This window comes from Lepus europaeus, chromosome 16 (genome assembly GCF_033115175.1).
Source record: "Lepus europaeus isolate LE1 chromosome 16, mLepTim1.pri, whole genome shotgun sequence".
Classification (NCBI taxonomy): Eukaryota; Metazoa; Chordata; class Mammalia; order Lagomorpha; family Leporidae; genus Lepus; species Lepus europaeus.
The window spans coordinates 78,870,257-78,894,984 of NC_084842.1; the positions used below are offsets into that span (position 1 = coordinate 78,870,257).

General features: G+C 49.8%; 1 protein-coding gene across 1 annotated transcript in view; it reads right to left on the reverse strand.

The window, feature by feature from the left end:
* Nucleotides 1-22,715, reverse strand: part of LAP3 (leucine aminopeptidase 3) — a 28,343-nt gene extending 5,628 nt beyond the window's left edge. Inside the window, exons 1-10 of the mRNA XM_062213252.1 lie at nt 22,593-22,715; nt 20,327-20,442; nt 18,920-18,974; nt 18,097-18,202; nt 13,735-13,894; nt 12,464-12,628; nt 9,692-9,850; nt 4,016-4,140; nt 1,777-1,865; nt 913-1,015 (exon numbers count right to left, since the gene is read on the reverse strand). Of these exons, the coding sequence (XP_062069236.1) occupies nt 913-1,015; nt 1,777-1,865; nt 4,016-4,140; nt 9,692-9,850; nt 12,464-12,628; nt 13,735-13,894; nt 18,097-18,202; nt 18,920-18,974; nt 20,327-20,442; nt 22,593-22,694 (1,180 nt within the window). The 5' untranslated portion in view covers nt 22,695-22,715. The remainder of the gene's footprint in view (nt 1-912; nt 1,016-1,776; nt 1,866-4,015; nt 4,141-9,691; nt 9,851-12,463; nt 12,629-13,734; nt 13,895-18,096; nt 18,203-18,919; nt 18,975-20,326; nt 20,443-22,592) is intronic.
* Between the last annotated feature and the right edge of the window lie 2,013 nt (nt 22,716-24,728).

The following is a 24,728-nucleotide window of genomic DNA, read 5'->3' on the forward strand; positions in this document are numbered from 1 at the left end:
GGCTCCTGGATTTGGGCTGGCTCAACCCCAACCATTGTGGCCATTTGAGGAATGAACCAACAGGTGGAAGATCTCTCTTTGTTCCTCCCTCTTTCTGTAACTCTGCCTTTCAAGTAAATAAATCAATCTTTTGGAAAAACGTCCTATTTCTTTATAACATGAAATATATAAAGAGCTCAGGGGCAAGCACTGTGGCACAGGGGTTAAGCTGGAGCTTGGGATGCCCACATCCAATGATCAGAGTGCACGGTTTGAGCCCCAGCTACTCCTCTGACCTAGCTTCCTGCTGATGCACTTGCCGGGCAGCAGATGATAGCCCAAATTCTTATTCCTGCCACCGATGTGGGAGACCAAAATGGAGTTCCTACTTTGGTCTATCCCAGCCCTAAATGCTGTAGGCATTTGGGAAGTGAACCAGCAGATGAAAGATTTCTCTTTGTGTGTGTGTGTGTGTGTGTTTCCCACCCTCTCTATAACTCTGTCCTTCAAATAGATAAACAAAACTTTATTTTTTCAAAAAGGTATAGAAAGTTCAGAAAACCCAGTGGTTATAGTTACATTAAATGAATAGTTTAAACAGAAATGAATATAAAGAAAAACTATTGATTTGGGAATTTGTCACTAATCTTTTTAGATGTGTGCCAAATAGTGATTGTAACAGAAAACATTGCTTTACATCATTTCCCACGTCACTCCACATGAGCTGATCTGACCCACTTGTTAGCTCTTTTTGTAAAGGAGCAGCCTGGAAAGTTTTGAAACAAGAAGCCTAATATTCAAAGCAGGCTGCGACTGCAGAACAATTCCTTCGCTCAAAGATTTAAGAATGCAAACAAAGTGAGCCTGACTGCAGCAACACCCTGCCTTCTGCATCCATGCAACAGATAAGACTTCCTTAAGTGCCTGGTTGACCTGTTAAGGTAGCCGCGTTGACGATGACCTTCGGGTTAAAGGTGTGTGCATAGCAGAGAGCATCGGCCAGGATGAGCCTCCCCTCAGCATCAGTGTTATCAACCTGCAAAGCAGAGGGTCAAAAAACAAAGGGTGAAAAACACACAGGGATGACAGGACAGGAGTACCAAGTATGAGAACTAGACACACGACAATGTGGGAAGAGCTGCTGGGACATTTGTTGCTGAGTATGAAAAATGTACTTCTGTCAGAATGGGAATGTATCTAATGTGCAGAGCAAACAGTATTAAGGCTGATGACTTTGGGAGCAGAAACAGAAGGGAAAACTGCTTTATTTTGCCAAGAATGTGTAACAAGAAGGAGGAAAGATGTCTGAAAACAAATGAGCCTGGATCCCCAGAGCTGGGCACCGCTGGGACTTCAGCAACCTTCCCTTGATGGCCCCTTCATCTTAGTGGAGGCTGTCACTGTGGGCATGTGTGCCTGCATGCACTTGTCACACAAAGGCTCTGTGCCACATCCCGGAGCACAGAGCCCACGAGGACAGCATTTTCTGTCTGAACACACAATAGCAAAAAGCTCATCGCGGCACGGGTATATCCAGAAGAGTCAGTGCTTTCACTGCTTCTCCATGTCCTGCAGGCCTAGCCACACATGCACACTTTCTACAGCGCATAGGAAGTGAGAAGTGAGGTAGGAGAAACATTCCTAAATTCCCATAAGGAAATAATTTTCATGTAGCACGAAAAGCTACTCAGCAACAGAGACACCACCCTCCCTTAACATGAGGGCTCTACACTCATGGCTACCCTGGGATTCCCTGAGGGTGCCAGCCAGGGTGTAGCACATCTGCCACTCACAAACCTGGATCGTCTTCCCGTTCTTGGCTCTGACCACATCCCCAGGCTTGTTGGCCTTTCCACTGGGCATGTTTTCACAAAGAGGGGCCAAACCTATTGGAAAGAATACATGAAGGAGCATGGGATATGCGGGGCCCAGACGCACCACCCTTGCGCAGGAGCCCTGTGAGCCAGCAGAAGCACGCCAGACGCCAGACACCAAAGTTAGCATCTCCAGTGACACAGCTGACACTACATGTGTCAGGAACAGGAAGTACACTTCACCTAGGTAGCATTCTTACCAGAAGAATCTAACTTGATTCTAATCAAGAAGAAACAGATAAGTCCAAATGGTGGAACATCGCAAGACTTGCCTGGACCCTTCAAAACTGCCAATATTATTAAAGAAAAACTGGGGAGTAGGGTTCTAGATCAGGGTGGGAACACCTAACCGCAGGCCATGTAAGGCCTATGATATAAATTGGTCTGGCCCTGCCAAGGCAACACAAGAGACTTGACATTTAATAAATCTATTATCAGGCTAATTTTTTTAAAAGAGATTGATTTATTTATTTGAAAGTCAGCATTACAGAGAAGGGGAGAGAAAGAGATCTTCCATCTACTGGTTCAGTCCCCAGATGGCCCCAACAGCCAGGGCTGAGCCTAGCTGAAGCCAGAAGCCAGTAGCTTCCTACAGGTCTCCCACATGGAGAACAGAGGCCATCTTCTGTTGCTTTCCCTGGAGCATTAGCAGGGAGCTGAATCAGAAGTGGAGCAGCCAGGACACAAACAGGCACCCATATGGGATGCCGGCACTGCAGGCGGCAGCTTTATCTGCTTTGCCACAACACCATTTCCAATGCTAATTTTTAAGTTGATAATTTTGTATGACCTGTTAAGATGTTATAAATAACCAAATGGCCCGTGGCAGAAAAAAAGGTTTCCCATCTCTGTCCTAGTTCAAAGAAAACTAAAGGGATATGGCAGGCAAATGTAAGGTGTGATCCTCAGTGGCTCCTAGATTTAGAAGGTAAATATAGGGGCCAGTGTTGTTATGCCAGATATTGGAGTGCTAGTTCAAGTCCCGGCTACTCCACTTCTGATCTGGTTTCCTGCTAACACACCTGGGAAGGCAGCAGATGACCCAAGTACTAGGGCCCCCCACCCATGTGACAGACCAAGATGGAATTCCTGATTCCAGCTTCAGCATGACCCATTCTTGGTTGTTGTGGACACTGAGGAGTCAATCAGTGGATGGAAGATCTCCTTCTCTCTGTCTCTCCCTTTTTGTCACTCTAACTTTCAAATAAATAAATTTAAAAGAAAAAACTAAATATAAAGAGGACATTTTCTAGGTGATTGGAAAATTTGAATTAAGTTACTGTGTTTATCTCTGGAAAAGAAAATGATATTGTCATTCCACAGAATGCCCTTTTACTGGGGAGGCATGCCAAATTATTCAGGGGTGACATGTTATACCTGCAAGTTAGCTTTCAAATGGTTCAGCAAAAAAAAGTCTAAGATATTAAGGAGGGGAGAGTCCATGTGAGATAGATCTGAAATAGCAATGGCTATGACATTGGCGAGCCATTTAACCAACTCTCCTGCTCCTTCTCCCCCTCCTATGAAATACGGGGAGCAGTATTGTCACAAACTTCCAGCGCTGAGTCTGGGAGTTTACATCTTGCAACATTAAGAGTTTCCAGGAGTTGCACACTTTGTCCCAGGCCATTTAGCCAGCCACATTCCCACCAGGCACTCAGTGAAAGAGCCTTCCCACCCTCAGGAGCAATGCCTGCCCCCGACTGCTGAGCACTTCTTGCAGAAGCAAAACAAATCGATTCCAGTGACAGCCCATTGGCTGCAAAACACATTTAACTCAATCAGCTCAGACAACAAAACACTCAGCCCAGCTAAACAGTTCCTTCTTGATGAAGAGCTACTAAACAGCCACCTCTTGATCTCATATTTTGAGGACTCAGTTCTGTCACCTGACTAGATCGCAGCAGCTCTCCAAGCGAGCTCCCTGCTAATGCTCCAGGGAAAGCAGCAGCAGATGGCCCCTGTTCTCCATATGGGAGACCTGGATGAAGCTACTGGCTTCTGGCTTCAGCTAGGCTCAGCCCTGGCTGTTGGGGCCATCTGGGGACTGAACCAGTGGATGGAAGATCTCTTTCTCTCCCCTTCTCTGTAATGCTGACTTTCAAATAAATAAATCTCTTTAATCAATCTCCAAGCGAGCTCAGACTCATGTGCCCCCTTACCTATCAGATTAATGGGCAAGTTGAGCTTTGCTGCAGACACTATGGCTGAACATACGGTCGCTGCTCCTCCCATGTCTGCTCGCATGAGGTCCATGTTCGCGGAAGCCTTGATGGAGATGCCGCCGCTGTGGGAAACAGGGCCAAGGTGCAGTATTAACGGACAGAACATGGCCTGAATCACGTTCTTACAGCAGAACAAAGAAACTGAGGATTAATGACCACACACAAGCACCACATTCCCACCGAAGAAAGCCCAACTTCAAATCTGAGAATCTGAGTTATTTCATATTAAAAGATGCGGTTACAGTCTATATACAACATACAAAACAATTCCAGGAGCATAGATGGATATCTCTGCTTATTTTGCTTTCACTGCAGTAAAACTGAAGCAGGGCTGCTGGAAACATGACCACTTCACAGCATCAGTGCTGCACAAATTCCATCTCCGGTTTACCTCATTAACTCCTGGCACCCCACACGTGATCTTCTCGGCAAATGTTATGCATCCATCAGTTCACGGAGCCTAAGGCTCATGAGCTACTAACGAAAGCCCACAAAGCTCACAGAGGCCTGGGACACTCCTCTCACACCCACAGAAGGAAACACAGGGGACATTTCCTCCCTACACATGCACAGAAAGTTACCTTGCTGGTGACAAAATACAACCTGGAAGAGGCATGGGCCTGGGGCAGGCGTTGTGGTATAGCAGGTAAAGCCACGGCCTACGACACCAGCACCAGTTCAAGTCCCAGCTGTTCCACTTGCAATCCAGCTCCCTGCTAATGCTCCTGGGAAAGCAGCGGAAGATGGCCCTAGTGCTTGGGCCCCCGCACCAACGTGGGAGACCCAGAGGAAGCTCCTGGCTCCTAGCTTCAGTCTGGCCTGGCCCTGGCCATTGTGGCCTTTTGGGGAGTGAATCAGCAAATAGAAGATCTATCTTTCTCTCTCCATCTCTCCCTCTCTCTTCGTTACTCTTTCAAATAAATAAATAAATCTTAAAAAAAAAAAAAAAAAAAAAGGCACAGAACCAAGGAACTTACCCAAAGCCTCAGAGACAACACTACAGCATGAGGGCAGCGTAAGGTTTTAATTAGCAATTAGCAACAAACAACTACTTCCTCCAAACAGGCTCCTAACTGACTAGGGACCTTCCTGCTGCCAGCGTTTGTAAATGTCCAGAAGCAAGTTGCTTTCCCAGGCCGGGCATATGGCCAGGGCTTTGTCCCTTAACCGAGAGCTGCTGACTTGCCCAGGCCACTCTGGAGAAGGCTATGCCCTGTTCTGAGGTCTGCTTTTAACACCAGTAGTGACCGGCGGCATCTGGCTCAGGTTTTGTTCTTACTCCAACCCACCCATTTCCTCTCTGCTGCATCCTCCCCGGCTGGCACTACCACCCTCTTCCACTTGGACATTTGCCAGGCTCCCAGTAGGACTTCCCATATCAATCCTCCCCCTTCCACTTCAGTACCCACAGACACCAAATTTTAATTCCCTTCCTCTAAAATCTACCTCAACCAAAATCTCAGTAGGCTTTTGTTGAGTAAAAAATGATAAATAGATTTTACATTTTACAAGAAAATGCAAAGGTGCTATCAAAGGCTTTCTGCAAAGAGCATGGCAAGAGGATGCTTATTACCAGATTTCAAGACTTACTCAATGTTTTGGTAATCAACATACGCAGTCACAGGATACTACAGGTGAAAGGACAGTCCAGAGACAAACTCTCAATTACACAGTTAATTGATTTTCAACAAAGTACAAAGGTACTTGGTAGTCAAAGGACAGCCTTTTCAACAAGCAGTGCTGAAATAGGTGGATATCCATATAGAAAAATAAAAAGGGCCTCAGTCCTTTTCATACTGTACACAAAATCACAGCCTTAAAAGCTAAAACTGGAGTGGTCCTTGTGTTGCAGCAGTTAAGCCGCTGCTTGGGATGCCTGATTCAAGTATCAAGTCCTGACTTTGCTTCTAATCCAGCTTCCTGCTAATATGCACCCTAGGAGGTAACAGGTAATAGCTGAAGAAATGGATTCCTGCCACCCACATGGAAGAGCCTGACTTCCAGGCTCCAGGCTTAACCTAGTCCAGCCCAGCTACTGCAGACATTTGGGGAGTGAAGCAGCAAAAGGAAGGTCTCTGTCTCTCTCTGTTTCTGTCACTCTGCTACTCAATTTTTTTAAATGAAAATTGAATAAAATTTTTTTTTCAAAAAGCTAAAACTTTAAACTTAAAATCCAGAAAGATTTATAGATGAAAACACAGATGATGGCATAGGCAATGTTTTCTTAGGACAGAAAAAGTATAAGCCATAAAATAAAAAGTCAGTAAATTATACTTCATCAAAATAAAAAACTTTTATTCCTCAGAAGATACTATTAAACAGTGAGTCCCATACTGGGGAAAAAAATCATAACTGAATAATGTATGATGGAGCATTTATATACACAATATGTTTTTTAAAAACTTAAAACTATATAAGAAAAACACTCCTATAAAAAGGGGCCAAAGATTTGAACAAATACCTCCTTAAAGAAGATATACTAATGGTCAATAAGCAAATTAAAAAATGCCCAATATTGGGACAGGCACCATGGTCACTGGAGGCCTGCATTCTGTGTCAGAGTGCCTGGGATCAAGTCCCACCTCCATTTCCAATCCAGCTTCCTGCTAATGTGGCTGGGAGACAGGAGATAGATGGCTCAAGTGCTCAAATCCCTGCCACTTGCAAAGGGCCTGGCCCAGCACCTAGACAGATCTCTCTCTCTCTCTCTCTCTCTCTTTCTCTCTCTGTTGCTTTGCCTTTCAAATAAATAAAAACAAATAAGTAAACGTTAATCCTTTAGGGAAAATACTTGAATATTAAAAAAAGATGCCCAACATCATTAGTCACTAGAGAAATGTAGATTAAAACTCAAAGACACATCACTACATACCCACTGGAATGGCTAGAATTAGAAAGTCCAACAGTACTAAAAGAACAAACAGAATCCTTGTACACTGATGGTGGGACTATAAAATGCTAAGCCACTTTGGACAAGTTTGGTAGTTTGTTATAAAATTAAACTTGTAGAGACTATACAACTCAGCAGTTCCTTTCCCAGGTATTTACCCAACAGAAAGGGAAATGTGTGTACACAAAAGCTTGCAGATGATCTTGGCTTTATTTCTCATAGCATAAAACCGGAAACAACTCAAAGTTCCATCAACAGATGGGTGTATTAGCAAATTTTGGTATTTCCATATAACAGAATACTCCTCAGTGATACAAAGGCACATATGAGTGACATGACCAATAACATGGACCAATCCCAAAGACACGAGGCTGAGACAAAGAAGGCAGACACAAGAGATCCCATTTACATGAATTTCTGAAGGAGACAAAACTAATCCACAGAAACAGAGGAAGAACAGGTCATCTGGGCAGGGGTGGGGTAAATGACTGTAGCCAGCAGACACAACAGCATTTTCTGCAGGTAATGAAATCCTATATGTCCTTGATAGTGGTGGTTGTTGCATGGGTACACATTTCCTAAAACTTGTTGAACTGAACACTCAGAGGGGGAATTTTACTGTATAAAGAAATCCAATGTCATTCCATCTGCCAGAAACCCTTCAGTTACTGCCAACTGTTCTTGGAACAAAGTCTGAAATCTAACCAGGCCCAGGATGACCAGCTCCTGCTGCCTCTCCATCGGTATCTTGTCCTCTGTCCTGGTCATGCTGTGCTGTGCTGTGCAGCCACACTGGGAAGAATTTAGCCTGCTCTATCCCACCTTACAGCCTTAGAACTTATGCTTCCCACCTTAGAACACTTGTCCCCAGCCCCTGCTGAACCAACCCCTGACCACATTTTAACTAAAACTGACTCTTGCAAGGAAGCCTCCTCTACTCAAAGACTGGGGAAGGCTACCCTGTTAAATATCCTCAGCAGAAAATGCATTTAAATTGACAATAAACTTCATCCTGAGCATAACTATTTGCATTGAGGTAACAGTCCATGACATTAAAAGCACAACATTTAAAAACAGGTTAACTATCACTCTTTAATGTTTATGTGCTGTAGTGTTTTTGGAGATACATCAGTATAGTAATATATGCAAACAACCTATGCATTTTTGAATGGCATGTGCTTGGAATCTTTTGCCAATGGGATTACACAGTGAAAATCATCTGAGGACCAATGATTTAAAGGAGAAAACATGACCAGTGTGTGGACAACAGGAGAGCACAAGCTACCAATACAGGGGGATCATCCCGGCAGCCAGCTCTGCCCGTGCTAGGCCTCACAACATCTGCAAGCACTCCTGGAAGGGCTGCATCCCATCCCTGCTTCAGATGGTTCCCAGACAGGTACGGAAGTGCACTGGGGGATGGCAACATTGAAGGTTCCCCAGCAGTATTTCCAAAGTAGCCGCCATTGAAATGATTCCCAGGAATCACCACTACTTCAAAAGGAAATCCAGAAAAAAAGGCATAATCTGTACCCTGAGAAGTCCTATAAATACAACAAAAACAAACCCCCAAAACCTCATTAGCACCCAGTTCTTGATTTGGTAGCACCCCTAAAACTAATATTCAGTGTTAAATGGTTTCCATGGGAAATACAAGTATGCTTCAGAAAGTTCATGAAAAAAATGAAATAAAATGTGTAAGATATTTTAAGTCCAACAAAGCTTTTTTTTCTAAAATAAGTGTAAAATGCATATTATACAAATATGCATGGAGGGACTGGCACTGTGGCGGAGCAGGTTAAAACCCTGGCCTGAAGCACAAGCATCCTATACAGACGCTGGTTCTACTTCTGGCTGCTCCTCTTCTGATCCAGCTCTCTGCTGTGGCCTGGGAAGGCAGTGGAGGATGGCCCAAATCCTTGGGTCCCTGCCCCCATGTGGGAGACCCAGAAGAAGCTCCTGGCTCCTGGCTTCAGATCAGCACAGCTCCGGCCATTGAAGCCATCTGGGGAGTGAACCAGCAGATGGAAGACCTCTCTCTGTCTCTACCGCTCTCTGTAACTCTTTCAAATAAATAAATAAATCTTTAAAAAAGAATTCATGGATTTCAAAAATGTTCTGTACCAAAATAAACTCATACTTTTAATTCAATTTTTCCATAAATCTTTTGAAGTACCCTTGCAATGAAATACATCTTTTCAAGCTTGAAATAACCAGACAGTTTTCAATTCTAAGAAATACTCATACTTAGTAACAGTGGGAGCAAGACTACTCAGCTAATAGTTATCTGGAGCAAGACTACTCAGCTAATAGTTATCTGTAGCAAGCGAAAAGAAGGCAGCACAATCCAAACAACTGCTCACCTCATGTGCAAAATCTCTAGTAGCCACAGTGCACGATGCAGAGATTCTAAGACATTTCAGAAAGACCTGATTTTGACTTCTAGCTCCATTTATCAGTTATGAGACTTGAACAAATTCTTGAACCCCTCTCAAATGTCCTTATCTACAGAATGTCTATAATACTTACCTCACAGGAGCAAGATTAGGGTTAGCAGATGTAAAATGCTCAGGCAATAAGCATTTTATAAGTGGTAGTGTATCACTAATAGTAATACATGATTCAACCAAAGAACATGCTTCTGAATCAAACTATGAATTAAACAACACGGTGCATGCAAACTATTTGTCAGAATACAAAGAACAGAAACCGCAAAGAAGTACCTGTCAAAGGTGATTCCCTTCCCCACAAACACCAGGGGCGGATCATCTGCTTTGGGGCTGCCTGTGTAGTGAATTTCCAAGAAGACTGGAGGCTCGTCAGATCCTTTGGCCACACTTAGGAATGATCCCATTTCTTGTTCTTCTATCCAAGACTTGGGTCTAAAGGGCAGAAAAGGAGAAAAAGCACATAGGCGGTTACCGTTATTTCAAAATAACTTAGCAAAAAAATCTCATCAGAGTGTTAAAAAGTAAAATATACAAGCTTTTAAAATAGAGATGCATGTTAAGATCTCAAAGATCACTTCCTATTATTTGCTTTCCACATATTCTTGGGCAGTCATTTGATTCTGAGCCTATTTCATCTATAAAATGAGGTCAGTTATTCCTCCATCAAAATATTATAGAATCACCAAGGGAAAACATGCACAGTACTCAATACAAGGTCCAGTAATAGTGTGGAGTTAATGAAAGAAATCAGAGTGCCAGTTTGAGAGAGTGCAGGCTCCTCTGCTTCCAATCCAGCTCTTTGCTAATGCATCTAGGAAGGCAGTGGAAGATGTCCCAAGTACTTGGTCCCCTGCCACTCACCTGGGAGACCTGGATGAAGTTCCTAACTCCTGGCTTTGGTCTGGCCCAGCCCTGGCTGTTGGGACCACTTAAGCAGTGAACCAGCAGATGGAAGATCTGTCTCTCCCTTTTTCTCTGACACTCTATTACTTTTGTTTCCCCCTAACCTCAGATGTATCTAAAATTTTAATTTAAAGATGAATCAACATGCTGTGAGACCCTAAAAAAATTCTTAAAGATACTTACGGGGCCCAGTACTTTATTGTTGGTATTTCTGAGAAGCACAAAGTAAGCAACCAACAGACAAACCAACAGAGATACATTCCACTTACAGGAATAAAATATCCTAGTCTCTACTTTGTTTAGAACTGCCGGAATTCTTTCTTTTCACTGTTGTCACACTGTTTCTTACAGTTCCAATCACGGTGGGAGACGTCTGACAGAGGCAGGAAAAGGACTTAGTTCTCACTTGATAAGCAAGCATAGGTACAGTTGGAGTGCCAGAATGAAAACAAACCTAGGCTCAGGATACCAATGGGCTTTGTTCTGATTTTACTGTATAGTAACTAGGCCCAGAGGGAAATCCTGTACTCCCAGACAGACCAGCAACAACCATAGGCAGGGGTACTCCTCCAGCACCCGCCTATCCGTGTTAAATGACACACAGTGTTAAGAGTCTTACACCACCGTGGGATGGCCAACAAACTTCAAAGAGAAAACAATATAAAAATGGAAGCAACACAATAAAAAACAATCACTTCAAAAGAAACAAGGCTGCACAATGAGGGCATTTATGATCACAACCTCGGTACCTGGTGTTTTACTAAGGTGCTGCCCTTCTGAAACAGCTGTCCATGTATCTTTGATGTGCACCCACCTACACTAGAGAGGGTTTGCTGCAGCTGTGTCTCAGTGTGATGAGTCACTCCACCTACACACCCCGTGTGTTCTCTGGCTGAACTCTTCCTTTTAGTTGGCCACAAACCTTTCAATTTCCCAGGGGGACACCATGCACCTACTTACTCACCTGGAACACTCAACCCCAGTCTCTTGCTTGATAACTTGTAAGGAAACTTCAAGATTCCGCCCAGGCTCCACACCCTCGGGCAATCCTCCCCTCCCTAAGCAGCCCACTTACCTGCCCATTCCTTCCTGTGAGGACGCAGACTGTCACTGTGCATGCATCTTTGCTAAATTCCCAGGCATGCCAGGTTCTAGCTGCAGGGCAATGTCTGCTGACACCAAGTAGCTCTGGTGTCTCCTCAAGTAAGACAAGGAAAAGTCTCTGAGCCTAAACATTGGTACAGATTAAGCCTACACTGACCATTCCAGAAACTCTACCAAGCTCTAAGTTGTGTGTTTTCTACAACTCACAATATTGTCTTCATTGTCTAGACCACCAGAACTTTCCCTGAATGCTAATCACAATTAGGTACTGAAGACTTCTTTTAAATAGAAATTCTTTGAGAAACAACTCTGCTAATGAAAAATTCTTTAGGTAAAGCAAATATCTGCCAGTGTCTTTTAATTATACATCCTCAAATGCTCAGACATGGGTTTGCTGGAAGGGTTGTGGGGAGATCCCAGGCAGGCAACAGAACCTGGAGGAGTCTTTTAGGTCCAATACCCCAGCCACTGACCAGAGCAGGGCAGAAATCCCCTCTCCACACAGAGGTAGGCCCGTGGCATTCTTCTCTACCTCACAAAGTACTAAGACAGGAAGAACTCACCAAACCAACACTCCTCAAAAAGTCAGTGTGAGTTAACATCCGGCCCAGCAAGTCAACTCCTGGTGATGTACCCAAGAAAACACACAAAAACACATCCACACAAAAACTCATAGGCAAGTGCTCCAAGCAGCGTTACTCACAGTAGCCAGAAGGTGGAACTGAAGGCTCTGGGGGACAGGGAAATGAGGTGATGAAATGTTCTAAAATTGACTGTGGTCACGGCATGTGACAGAGACTGAATGGCACACTTTACCTGGTGAGCTGCACAGGGTGAAGCCAGGTGAGAATGCAGTGTGAAGCCACGGCACTCTCAAAATCAAAAGACAGACCCTCAAACATAGCCTGATCCCCGCCTGCACGTGACTGCTGGAGGATCTCGTGTTCCTCACCAAGAGCAAGGGACCTGTGTTTTAGGATGCTGAAGGGTGCTTCTGGCTGCAACTTCCTCTCAGTCAACGACACAGCCCCAAATTACCTGATGTGGACCTTTGTTTTATCACTAGCATCTCTGAGTTTCTTCTCAATAATTTCCGCAAATCTGGTGGGTGTCATCTCATTGGCTGGAGTCTCCATCAACTGGCGGGCCAAGTTCTGCCCAGAAGCAAACAGCACTCCTTTCTGCCAGGCTGCCTGGTCGCCGCTGGGGAAGAAGGCAGGGGTGACGGTCAGACAGCCTCTCAAGAACACTGACCATTTCACAGCAAGCAGAGGCTTTCAGCTAACACACACAGCAAGGGGGGGTGCAAACGCAGGTGACTGCCACTGGGGACCTGGACTCATTCCTGGGCAGTCTGACCCGGGCAGCAGAAAATATGGTACAGAGAGCGAGAAAACAGGCCCCTCTGAGCAGCACCAGAGAGAACCTGGCCAGGGAGTTCCCGTGAGAATCCCTCACTGCACAAGGAAGGAGCTGGACTAATGGTCCCAGAGCTCCAAATCTTCCACACAAACTGATGGAAGAGGCTTCCACAGAAAGCCTCGTTTTGGTTCCTTTCACCATGGCAGGAAAGATGTAGCCCCAAGTGCTGTGACATGAGCCAGTGACAACCACTCCGAGGTGGAACTAAGGTTCTGACCCTTCTCCTGCCTGGGTACTGTCACAATTCCAACACATTGGCGATCAAGGATGAGCTTTAAAGGACAGAGGACTGGGCATTTTCCACCATCCCGGCTCCCTCTGTGCCCTGCCCAGGATAACACCCCAGCCAGGAGCTCAGAGCATTTACTGCGAGCCATAGACCTGCCAGACTCTGTCTCTGGATCTTCACATACCCTATGGAGTCGATCTTACAGCTCAGGTGAACAGGTGAAGAAAGTGGGGCAGAGGGAGGTCCCCAGGCCACCTGGCTACTACACCATGACAACTGCCAACCACCGGGCAGCACCCAGGGACACCCCTGTGCTCCCACAATCAGTACCTCTACTGATGGCCTCAGACAATCTGTTCCTAACAGCAGGACCTAGTTTTCCAGAACCTGGAACAGGGCTGGAATCTAATAGGTGTTCAAGATGCATCCCTCTGCAGACCAAAAGGCCTGGCCTGCGCCCCTGTAGTTCTAGCATTCAGCACGAGGCCAGGAAATGTATGGCGAGCAGGCAAGGCAGGGTTTGGGGATCACAGAGGTTTCCCACACATGCAGAGAGCCAAGAGCACAGCTTAGAGACAGTTAGCAGTGACAGCTCCCACTCCAAAGGCCACACAGTCAGAAGGCCAGGGCCACGCGCATCTCAGTCTCCTTCCATCACCTTCCGTGCAGCTTCGCAGTCACCATCATCTTCTTCTTCTGCTTCAGGTCGTCGTACTCATAGAGGCCCAGCACGGCCCCTTCTGCAGCAGCCTGGGCGTCGCCACAGGGATCCACCTCCACGTAAGACAGCTCCAGCTCCTGAATCTGCCGGCACCCCGCTTCCGAGGGGGTACAGGAAGCAGAAAATTGTGGTCAAAGAGCAGAAGAGAGCGGTACACCGTGCTGGGGTAACGACTGCACCTGGCTGCAGATCCCCGTGCCCACACCCGACTGCTCTGCATCTCCCTGACCTCTTCTACAAAACAAGGACTTGGGCAGAGCGAGGAGGACAGCGGGCAAGGACTTGGGTAGAGGTGAGGACTGCGGGCAAGGACTTGGGCAGAGGGAGGACTGCGGGCAGGGACTTGGGTGGAGGTGAGGACAGTGGGCAAGGACTTGGTAGAGGTGAGGACAGTGGGCAAGGACTTGGGTGGAGGTGAGGACAGCGGGCAAGGACTTGGTAGAGGTGAGGACAGTGGGCAGGGACTTGGGTGGAGGTGAGGACAGCGGGCAAGGACTTGGTAGAGGTGAGGACAGTGGGCAGGGACTTGGGCAGAGGGAGGACAGCGGGCAGGGACTTGGGCAGAGGGAGGACAGCGGGCAGGGACTTGGGCAGAGGGAGGACTGCGGGCAAGGACTTGGGTAGAGGTGAGGACAGTGGGCAGGGACTTGGACAGAGGGAGGACTGCAGGCAAGGACTTGGGCAGAGGGAGGACAGCGGGCAAGGACTTGGGTAGAGGTGAGGACTGCGGGCAAGGACTTGGGCAGAGGGTGGACTGCGGGTAAGGACTTGGGCAGAGAGAGGACAGTGGGCAAGGACTTGAGTGGAGGTGAGGACAGTGGGCAAGGACTTGGGTGGAGGTGAGGACTGCGGGCAAGGACTTGGGTGGAGGTGAGGACTGCGGGCAGGGACTTGGGTGGAGGTGAGGACAGTGGGCAGGGACTTGGGTGGAGGTGAGGACAGTGGGCAGGGACTTGGGTGGAGGTGAGGACAGTGGGCAGGGACTTGGGTGGAGGTGAAGACAGTGGGCAAGGACTTGGGTAGAGGTGAGGACAGTGGGCAGGGACTTGGACAGAGGGAGGACTGCGGGCAAGGACTTGGGTAGAGGTGAGGACAGTGGGCAGGGACTTGGACAGAGGGAGGACTGCGGGCAAGGACTTGGGCAGAGGGAGGACAGTGGGCAGGCACTTGGGTGGAGGTGAGGACAGTGGGCAGGGACTTGGGTGGAGGTGAGGACAGTGGGCAGGGACTTGGGTGGAGGTGAGGACAGTGGGCAGGGACTTGGGTGGAGGTGAAGACAGTGGGCAAGGACTTGGGTAGAGGTGAGGACAGTGGGCAGGGACTTGGACAGAGGGAGGACTGCGGGCAAGGACTTGGGTAGAAGTGAGGACAGTGGGCAGGGACTTGGACAGAGGGAGGACTGCGGGCAAGGACTTGGGCAGAGGGAGGACAGTGGGCAGGCACTTGGGTGGAGGTGAGGACTGCGGGCAAGGACTTGGGCAGAGGGAGGACAGTGGGCAAGGATTTGGGCAGAGGGAGGACAGTGGGCAAGGACTTGGGTGGAGGTGAGGACTGCGGGCAGGGACTTGGGCAGAGGGAGGACAGCGGGCAAGGACTTGGGTGGAGGTGAGGACAGTGGGCAGGGACTTGGGCAGAGGGAGGACAGTGGGCAGGGACTTGGGTGGAGGTGAGGACAGCGGGCAAGGACTTGGGTGGAGGTGAGGACTGCGGGCAAGGACTTGGGCAGAGAGAGGACAGTGGGCAAGGACTTGGGCAGAGGGAGGACAGTGGGCAGGGACTTGGGTGAGGTGAGGACTGCGGGCAAGGACTTGGGCAGAGGGAGGACTGCGGGCAAGGACTTGGGCAGAGAGAGGACAGTGGGCAAGGACTTGGGCAGAGAGAGGACAGTGGGCAAGGACTTGAGTGGAGGTGAGGACAGCGGGCAAGGACTTGGGTGGAGGTGAGGACTGCGGGCAAGGACTTGGGTAGAGGTGAGGACAGTGGGCAGGGACTTGGACAGAGGGAGGACTGCAGGCAAGGACTTGGGCAGAGGGAGGACAGCGGGCAGGGACTTGGGTAGAGGTGAGGACTGCGGGCAAGGACTTGGGCAGAGGGTGGACTGCGGGCAAGGACTTGGGCAGAGAGAGGACAGTGGGCAAGGACTTGAGTGGAGGTGAGGACAGTGGGCAAGGACTTGGGTGGAGGTGAGGACTGCGGGCAAGGACTTGGGTGGAGGTGAGGACTGCGGGCAGGGACTTGGGTGGAGGTGAGGACAGTGGGCAGCGACTTGGGTGGAGGTGAGGACAGTGGGCAGGGACTTGGGTGGAGGTGAGGACTGCGGGCAAGGACTTGGGTGGAGGTGAGGACTGCGGGCAGGGACTTGGGTGGAGGTGAGGACAGTGGGCAAGGACTTGAGTGGAGGTGAGGACAGTGGGCAAGGACTTGGGTGGAGGTGAGGACTGCGGGCAAGGACTTGGGTGGAGGTGAGGACTGCGGGCAGGGACTTGGGTGGAGGTGAGGACAGTGGGCAGCGACTTGGGTGGAGGTGAGGACAGTGGGCAGGGACTTGGGTGGAGGTGAGGACAGTGGGCAGGGACTTGGGTGGAGGTGAAGACAGTGGGCAGGGACTTGGGCAGAGGGAGGACAGCGGGCAGGGACTTGGGCAGAGGGAGGACAGCGGGCAGGGACTTGGGCAGAGGGAGGACTGCGGGCAAGGACTTGGGTAGAGGTGAGGACAGTGGGCAAGGACTTGGGTAGAGGTGAGGACAGCGGGCAGGGACTTGGGCAGAGGGAGGACAGTGGGCAAGGACTTGGGTGGAGGTGAGGACAGTGGGCAAGGACTTGGGTAGAGGTAAGGACAGTGGGCAGGGACTTGGACAGAGGGAGGACTGCGGGCAAGGACTTGGGTAGAGGTGAGGACAGTGGGCAGGGACTTGGACAGAGGGAGGACTGCGGGCAAGGACTTGGGTAGAGGTGAGGACAGTGGGCAGGGACTTGGACAGAGGGAGGACTGCGGGCAAGGACTTGGGCAGAGGGAGGACAGTGGGCAGGCACTTGGGTGGAGGTGAGGACTGCGGGCAAGGACTTGGGCAGAGGGAGGACAGTGGGCAGGGACTTGGGCAGAGGGAGGACAGTGGGCAAGGACTTGGGTGGAGGTGAGGACTGCGGGCAAGGACTTGGGTAGAGGTGAGGACAGTGGGCAGGGACTTGGACAGAGGGAGGACTGCAGGCAAGGACTTGGGCAGAGGGAGGACAGCGGGCAAGGACTTGGGTAGAGGTGAGGACTGCGGGCAAGGACTTGGGCAGAGGGTGGACTGCGGGCAAGGACTTGGGCAGAGGTGAGGACAGTGGGCAGGGACTTGGGTGGAGGTGAGGACAGTGGGCAGGGACTTGGCTGGAGGTGAGGACAATGGGCAGGGACTTGGGTGGAGGTGAAGACAGTGGGCAGGGACTTGGGTGGAGGTGAGGACAGTGGGCAGGGACTTGGGTGGAGGTGAGGACAGTGGGCAGTGGGCAGGGAGGCCCTCGGGAAGGGGCAGCTGTGCCTGGTATTGTAGCTGAAACACTAGTGGTGCCTGAGGACACCTGCCCCCCACTAACACCCCCGCATCACAGGAGCCTCCCAGGTTAAAAGTGGCAGAGAAAGGGTGACTTTGAAATTAAACCCAAGGAACTCAGCAAAGTCCATTATTAACACAGCGCTTACTAACATCAGGTCAGCCAAAACCCCCACGCAAAGTTATAAAATAACCACTTCACATGAACTTTTGACAGTAAACTTCACAAGCCTTTCTGAAACACACAGGGCCAAAGACTGACAAAGCGAGCCCTGGCTGCTTCAGAGAGGAAAGCATCTTTGAACCCCGCGTGCGCATGGCAGAGGTGTCCCTGGCATCCACCCCCACACTTTCATGCCATCGCCAGGACTACCTGGGACAGGACAAGCACCCACACTCTGTTTCCACCACCTCCAATTTGCAAATACGAGCACTCTGAGTTATTTAAAGTCTGAGCCACTCCAGGGTCACGTTACACAAAGGAAGAAATGTACAGATACAAGGATGGTGACCAAAATCCCAACCATGGAGATAAAAATATTAAAACTAAAACCTCAGGAGCTAACAGTGGGTATCTACTCTAAGGTCAAGCACATTTAGTGATGGGAAGTGGATTTTTTTGTGTGAAGATGAGTGTGCTAAGAGTGTTGATGATGACTAAGGGGACAAGAAAAGAAGGAGAGAAACTTTAAGAAAAGAGATACAAGTAGACCAGGAAGGCTGTTAAGAACTGTCACAGACACTAAATCAAAAGTAAAGTAACCTGCAACAGCAGCTCTGATGTTTTCCTTCCCTTCATGCCAGTTCTCCTGGTCGTGGACTCCAGCTGCCTTCTTGCCAAGGCCGACGATCACCACACTGGGGAAGTCCTGTTCCACAAATTCACCAGATCAGCCACTTTATTCCTATAGGTGTGCATTTCCAGCAGCGAGGGGAAGGCTCACTGACCTCCTGCTGTGAAATCTGGGCATGTGGTTTTTTTGTTATTTTTTAATGTTTGGTTTTCATCTACTTGAAAGGCAGAGAGAGAGAGAGAGAGAGAGCTTCCACTCACTGATTCACTCTCCAAATGCCTGCAACAGCCAGGGCTGAGCCAGGTTGAAGCCAGGAGCCTGGAACTCCATCTGGGTCTCCCACATGGGTGGCAGGGACCCAGGTACTTGAGCCATCATTTACTGCCCCCCAGGATGCTCATTAGCAGGAAGCCGGATCAGAGGAGAAGGAGCTAGAAGCCAAGCACTCTGATAAGCTGCTGAATCACAGCACCCACCCCTGGTATGTTTTCCTTTTTTTTTTAATCTTTGTGTCTTCGTAAAATTTTACAACTTGTGTGTTTGAAAAGTATCGATAACCCTGTAAATAACACAATGCCAGAACTGAACAAAACCTTCAGATTGAGGAACACAAGGCAGGCAGGACTTTAGGACGGTGATAATAATGCTTTTCAATCTTATATAACTTAATACTAGAATAAAACTATATATCCTAATACCAAAGTTTTAGCACAGCTAGGCAGCCATAGTACTTGTCACACCGTAGGTGCTCACTGGGGATTTAACCACACAAACACTATCTTCATCTCATACCTGATGCAGACCATAAAAGGTTCGGGTTTTGCCTGCCTTCAGAGGCGGTCCAGATCTAAAACAAGAGGAAATAGTTGTTTTAAAAATTATACTTTGCATTACACATTGTTTACATGTATGGAAACATCACACTGTACCCCATAAATATGTACAAATATCACATGCTGTTAGAAATAAAATATATTTTACAAGGTACAGTTTGTTTTGCTTACAAGTGGCATGCAGATGCCTTAAAGCACCGTCACAGTAGTCTGCCAACTGCTCCTGTGGATCAGCTTCATTCATGGTTTTCTCCAAATACAGAACGACCTCATGCCAGATCTCTTAGATGCAGCACTTCTAATTTGAGCTCAAAAGTTATTTAGCAAACTTTCGCATGAGATTTAACCCAAATTTATTTGAAAACAGCAAAGGAAAGCAATGCTCTGGGTAGGTGATGTGCAGCTACACAGAGGATTCAAGCCATGGACAACTGCAAAACTGAATCAATCTTCAACCTTTCCAATAAAAGACACACAACACCAAAATCTCTGTGGTCCAAAGTGGCTAACTGGACGGCACTGGTCTGGTTTAGAGATGTTCCCTTCTGAGGGGGAGCTACCTCCAGGAAACTGGGCAATTTCCAAACAAAACAGATCCAAGATTGTAGCCAGACCCGGAGCACTGGCGCTGCAAGCCACAGTCATTGGCTGGAAGGCCAGGGTGTTCTACCCTCTGACAGGCTGGCTTTGGACTAACGGACTAACCAGGGCACTTGAGAAGGCTCTGCTGGTGAAAGACTGGTAATTGAGAGGAAATCAAATTCTGTTAGCCACTGATTAGATAATGACGAGATGGCACCTTTTAAATTCTGATAGGTGATCTATAATCTACATACTGATTGTTGTGGTGCTTATGTGGTGCTGTTTCAGCCAAAGGTGGCCTATGAGCCCAGTGTTATCCTACTTGCTCTGGACCCTGGCTGATGGGGAGTGGCTGGAATCTCAGGCGACCCCTTGACACTCCAGGCACGCAATAAAAGAGCAGAGCCCTTGGTTGTCTTTGACTATTCTAGGGACGCTCCCAAAAGCAAAGGGGAGCTGAAGGAGGTGGAAGCTGCAGAGAGGCAGCCAGGGAGGATGCCGGCAGACAAAGTGATTGGGCCGGGGGTAGGCTGAGGAAATCCGGGGCTTTCCAGATCCTCTGTGTCCGTGGTTCACAATGGGTTTTTGACTGGATTGGAAATTGTCTGACTTCCCAGAAATGCGACCCACCCACAATGTAATATAAATAAGTGCTGGAGATACATACTTTCACTTTCAATGGGAGGTTTCTGGCCAGGGGACTTCTGTCATCATATCTACTTACAATAAAGCATAAGAAACATTCTCTTTCAATTTGCAACCAGAAACCACAGCTAACACTTACATGCTCACAATTTCTCTCAGCTTTCCAGCCACCAATTTATTAAAATTCTCTCCTGCACTTGTGAACTGTGGCACATCATCTTCTTTGTCTTTGGAATAGATTCCTAAAACAAGGCCCTGAGAGCAAGCAAAAAAGATGAATTTCATTAGAGGAGATCCCTTACAGGGGCTCAGGGATGCCCAGATTCCAGCAGGAACAAATCATCCCACCAGTCTGCGTCCCCAAGGACAGAGGGACAGAGGGATGAAGCTACATCTGCTCCCTGCCTCAGTGTTTCAAATCTCTGCCAAGCACAACTGGCATCACTGCCCACCCCGGACCTTGTCCTGGATCTTTCTGGTCACCACCAGGAAAGGGCTTCACTTTCAAACAAAGCAAGCAGAAAAGTGTTTGCTGAAGAACCCATTTGTCACCAAGTTAGACCCTGGGGGGCTGCAGACAGGCCACCTCCAAAGCTGTCCCTCTCATGCAGGCTAATTTTGAGCTGAACACACTTGGAATCGGCAGCAAGGGCTCTGCAGCCTCCTCTTTTCTACCTAAAAGCAGGTCATAACGCTTCCCAGGAGAGAACATTCTTATCACTAGAGCCTGGGAGCTGACATCAAAGTGGACCTGTAAAACGAATGTACTAACATAACCCTCACCTTCCATTATTCATTTCCCAGTCACTGCCCCACAGTTCACTGCCCATAGCCCAAGCTCCTTTCCTTGGCGTGCTACATCCCCACATTTTATTGTTTTTTCTTTAAGATTTATAAGCTTCTGGACATCAGTTTCCTTTCGCAGACCTATACATACATATAAAAATAACAAATGTGCATGACTTTCCTCCTGTTATTATGTGCCATGTCAGGGCAGAGGGAAGATTTTTCCTCCCCTACAATCCTGTGGCTGTAATATCCTGACGAGTCAGGCAGAAGACAAAAAAATCAGGCAGCCCTCTACTCGCAGCTTCTACCTCTGAGGATTCAACCCAGCACAGGTCAGAAATATTCGAGGAAAAGGAAAAAAAAAAAAAAAAGAACTGCAGCTATGCTTCCCCAAACCATACAACTATTGCCACAGCATTTACACTGCATCAAGTACTACAAGTAACCTAGAGATCACTTAAAGCACACAGGAGGCTGGATGCAAACACTACATTACCGTTCATATATGAGCATTGTGGATTTTTGCTATCTGCAGGAGTCCTGGAGCCAGGACCCTGGGAATACTGGGCTACTGCTGTGTGCAATTCAGGGAGCACTGGGTGGCTGGCCAGCACCTATTCCAAAGTCCCAGCTCCAATCACCTTAAGTACAGACGCAAACTTAGGACTTTTACATAACAACTGGTGGCTTCCAGAACGTTTCGTTTGCCTTCTGGTGACTGTGATGTGGGAAAAGTCCTCCTCCCGCCTGACAGGTAAGGAGACCTGGTGTGCCACGCCAGCCCCGTGGGGAGACAGTCAGAATCCACGAGCCTTTGCTGCCAGTCCTCGATCCTTGCCACAGACCTGCAGGGCCCTTTGCGACCGTATCTGGCCCTTCTCCTCCACCAAACAGGCTTCCGGGGATCGCTAATTTCCTAAGCCTGCCTGCCCCCGGGGACTGCACGGCATCCCCTGGGGAGCTGGGGAGACAGGAGGGGACACTGCTACCTGGGCACAGCGTTGGGAGGAGACTTGCCCGCCCCCGGGGACTGCACGGCATCCCCTGGGGAGCTGGGGAGACAGGAGGGGACACTGCTACCTGGGCACAGCGTTGGGAGGAGACCTGCCCGCCCCCGGGGGCTGCACGGCATCCCCTGGGGAGCTGGGGAGACAGGAGGGGACACTGCTACCTGGGCGCAGCGTAGGGAGGAGACCTGCCCGCCCCCGGGGGCTGCACGGCATCCCCTGGGGAGCTGGGGAGACAGGAGGGGACACTGCTACCTGGGCACAGCGTTGGGAGGAGACGCGGGCGGGATGGCGGACACGCCTGCAGGGGCCCCGAGCTCAAGCCCGGTCTTCGCGCTCCTGCTCCGGTCCCCAGCCACGACCCCGAGCCCGTGAGCCCCCCACGGAGCCGCTCCCTTCCCCAGAGCCCCTGCTTCCGACCGGCGCCCCCCTTGAGGGCCCGGAGCGCCGGGGTCGGGGAGGTCCGCCGGGGCCTCGGAAGACGCGTCCTCCAAGCTCTGCGGGGACAGGGACACGCAGGTCCCGGCCGGGGCAGGGCGAGCGCCGCCGGCGAGACAGACGGCCGGGGACGGCCGCCCCGCAGCCCCCGAGCGCGCCGCCGCCTCTCACCTTCGTCATGTCTGCGCTGGCGAGACCCCGGCCCCAAGACCGCCGCACTGCCAGACGCCGGACGGCGACTCTGCCCGCCGCCGGAAGAGGCAGCCAGAACATCTTCTCAGCTCTGCCCCCTGCGCCGCCCTTCAGAGAGCACGTGGCGCGCGGGGGCGGGCGCGCGCACTGACAGGCGGCAGCCGGGGCCGGACGGGCGCGCGCGTCCGAGGCCGGACAGGCGCCCGGGGGCGGGCCACAGGGTCAGGGGGGAGCGCGGAGGTGGGGGGCGCGCGTGCGCGCGCGGGCCGACTTGGCGATGTGGGGCTTGAACGCGCGGCTATGGCGGGGCGCACGCGTGCCGGCGTGCGCGTGCAGGCTAGAGTGAAGGGGCGGGGTTCCCGGAAGGAGCCGGACGGGCCTCCCAAAGGGGGCGGGGCCTCTCTTGCGACGCCCACGAGGGGCGGGGCCGGAGGCGGGGCCGCGTCTCGAAGCGGGTGTGAGCGGAGCGCTGGGGAACCCGCGGCGAGGGCGAGGCGGGGCCTGAAGGTGCGGGCCCTATGCTGAGTGCACCTGCTGCGTGGGGAAGCCACGCCCACGGAGTGATTTTTTTTTTTTTTAATTCCTGTCCTTTTGAACTTTATTCTAGTCCAAGAATGCAACAACGACAAGGGCAGTTGAGCCCAAATACTGTGTTTGAAAATAAACGTTGCGGGTAAGGCGTAATGTTTTACTTCTGTTTTTGGAAAAGGGTTTTTACATTTCCGTTGTGGAAAACGTCTGTGGCCGAATGCAACCTGGAGAACACGGAACACCCAGGGAGCGATACGAAAACCAGCACTGTTACACAGTGTGTGGTCATGGAGTCGGCGGGACCTCTGCTTTTAGCCCGGGAGCGTCGGGGAAGCGGTGCACAGAGGGCCGGGCCCGCGGCTCTGGTGTGGACACTGGCTGGACGCTGGCAGCGCCCGGTTCCTCGTCCTTGCTGGAGGGCTGCGCGGATTGGGACAGGTCAGCTCTGGCTTCCGCCCCTTCTGGCTAAGTAGGCTGGACTTGCACCACGAACTCCATAAACTCTCCAAAACTCATCGGTCTGCGCTCCGAAGAGACAGAGATCTGTGCATCCACTCGGTCGCTCTTCTGCCGCAGTTTCTGTGCGGGAAATGCGTGATAGCGCCTGACCCAGGACCGGGCCGCTGTGACCGTCAGAGGAGACCACGCCCCGGGCTGTGTGTGACACCCGTCTGCAGCCAAGTCTGCTCCACCTGTTTCCTTTGTGCTGCTCCAGCCGGAGACTCTGGAGAATCACTCATTTCTTCTTCTTGTTTCAGGTCCACACATCGCATTTTCAGATGCCTAATGGTGGAAGACAGAAATACATTTCCCAAATAACCAGTGTCACTGAGGTCGTTGGAGTGCAGGATTTAATCTCAAACTTGTTTACAAGATGCCTACTATGTTTTTTTAAAAGCTTACTTAGGTATGGATTGAAAGGCAGAGAGAGGGAGAGACAGAGAGAGAGGGAGACATCTTCCAGTCACTGGTACAATCCCTAAATGACCCCAAGAGCCAGGTCTGGGCTGGGGCCAAAACCAGCAGCCTGAAACTCCATTCTGCACCAGTGGCGGGAGCTCGAGCACTTGGACGATCTTGGCTGCCTTTCCAGGTGTGCTCACGGGAAGCTGAATCGTAAGTGGAGTAGCTGGAACTCAGAACTTGCACTCTGATGTGGGACGCTGGCGTTAAAAACTGTGGTTTAAACTGCTGCACCACAAGACTGCCCCTAAAGGATTTTATTATTGTCAGGGTGACAGAACTTCACCTCCTTAGGGTCTCCAGCTGAGCCTGAGAAAGAAGTTGACGTAAAACAAATCAACAGTAAAAATCACATGCATTTTATTTAATATTGTGCATAGGTGTGAGCCTTCAAGGAAAACAAAGACATCAGAAGTAGTTATGCCTAAAGGCATATGTACTAGGTTGAGCAATGAGTAGTAATTATCAAAAGTAGCTAAAATATATGGGACAGCTTTAACAAGTTTTTTGAAATTTTTTTTTTTGAACAGATTTCTCTTGGCCTCCACTCCTGTCTCTGGTGATAACGTCCTTTTCCTCCTGTTTCAGGCAGGGCACCTTTTGTGTGGGAGTTTTAGATCT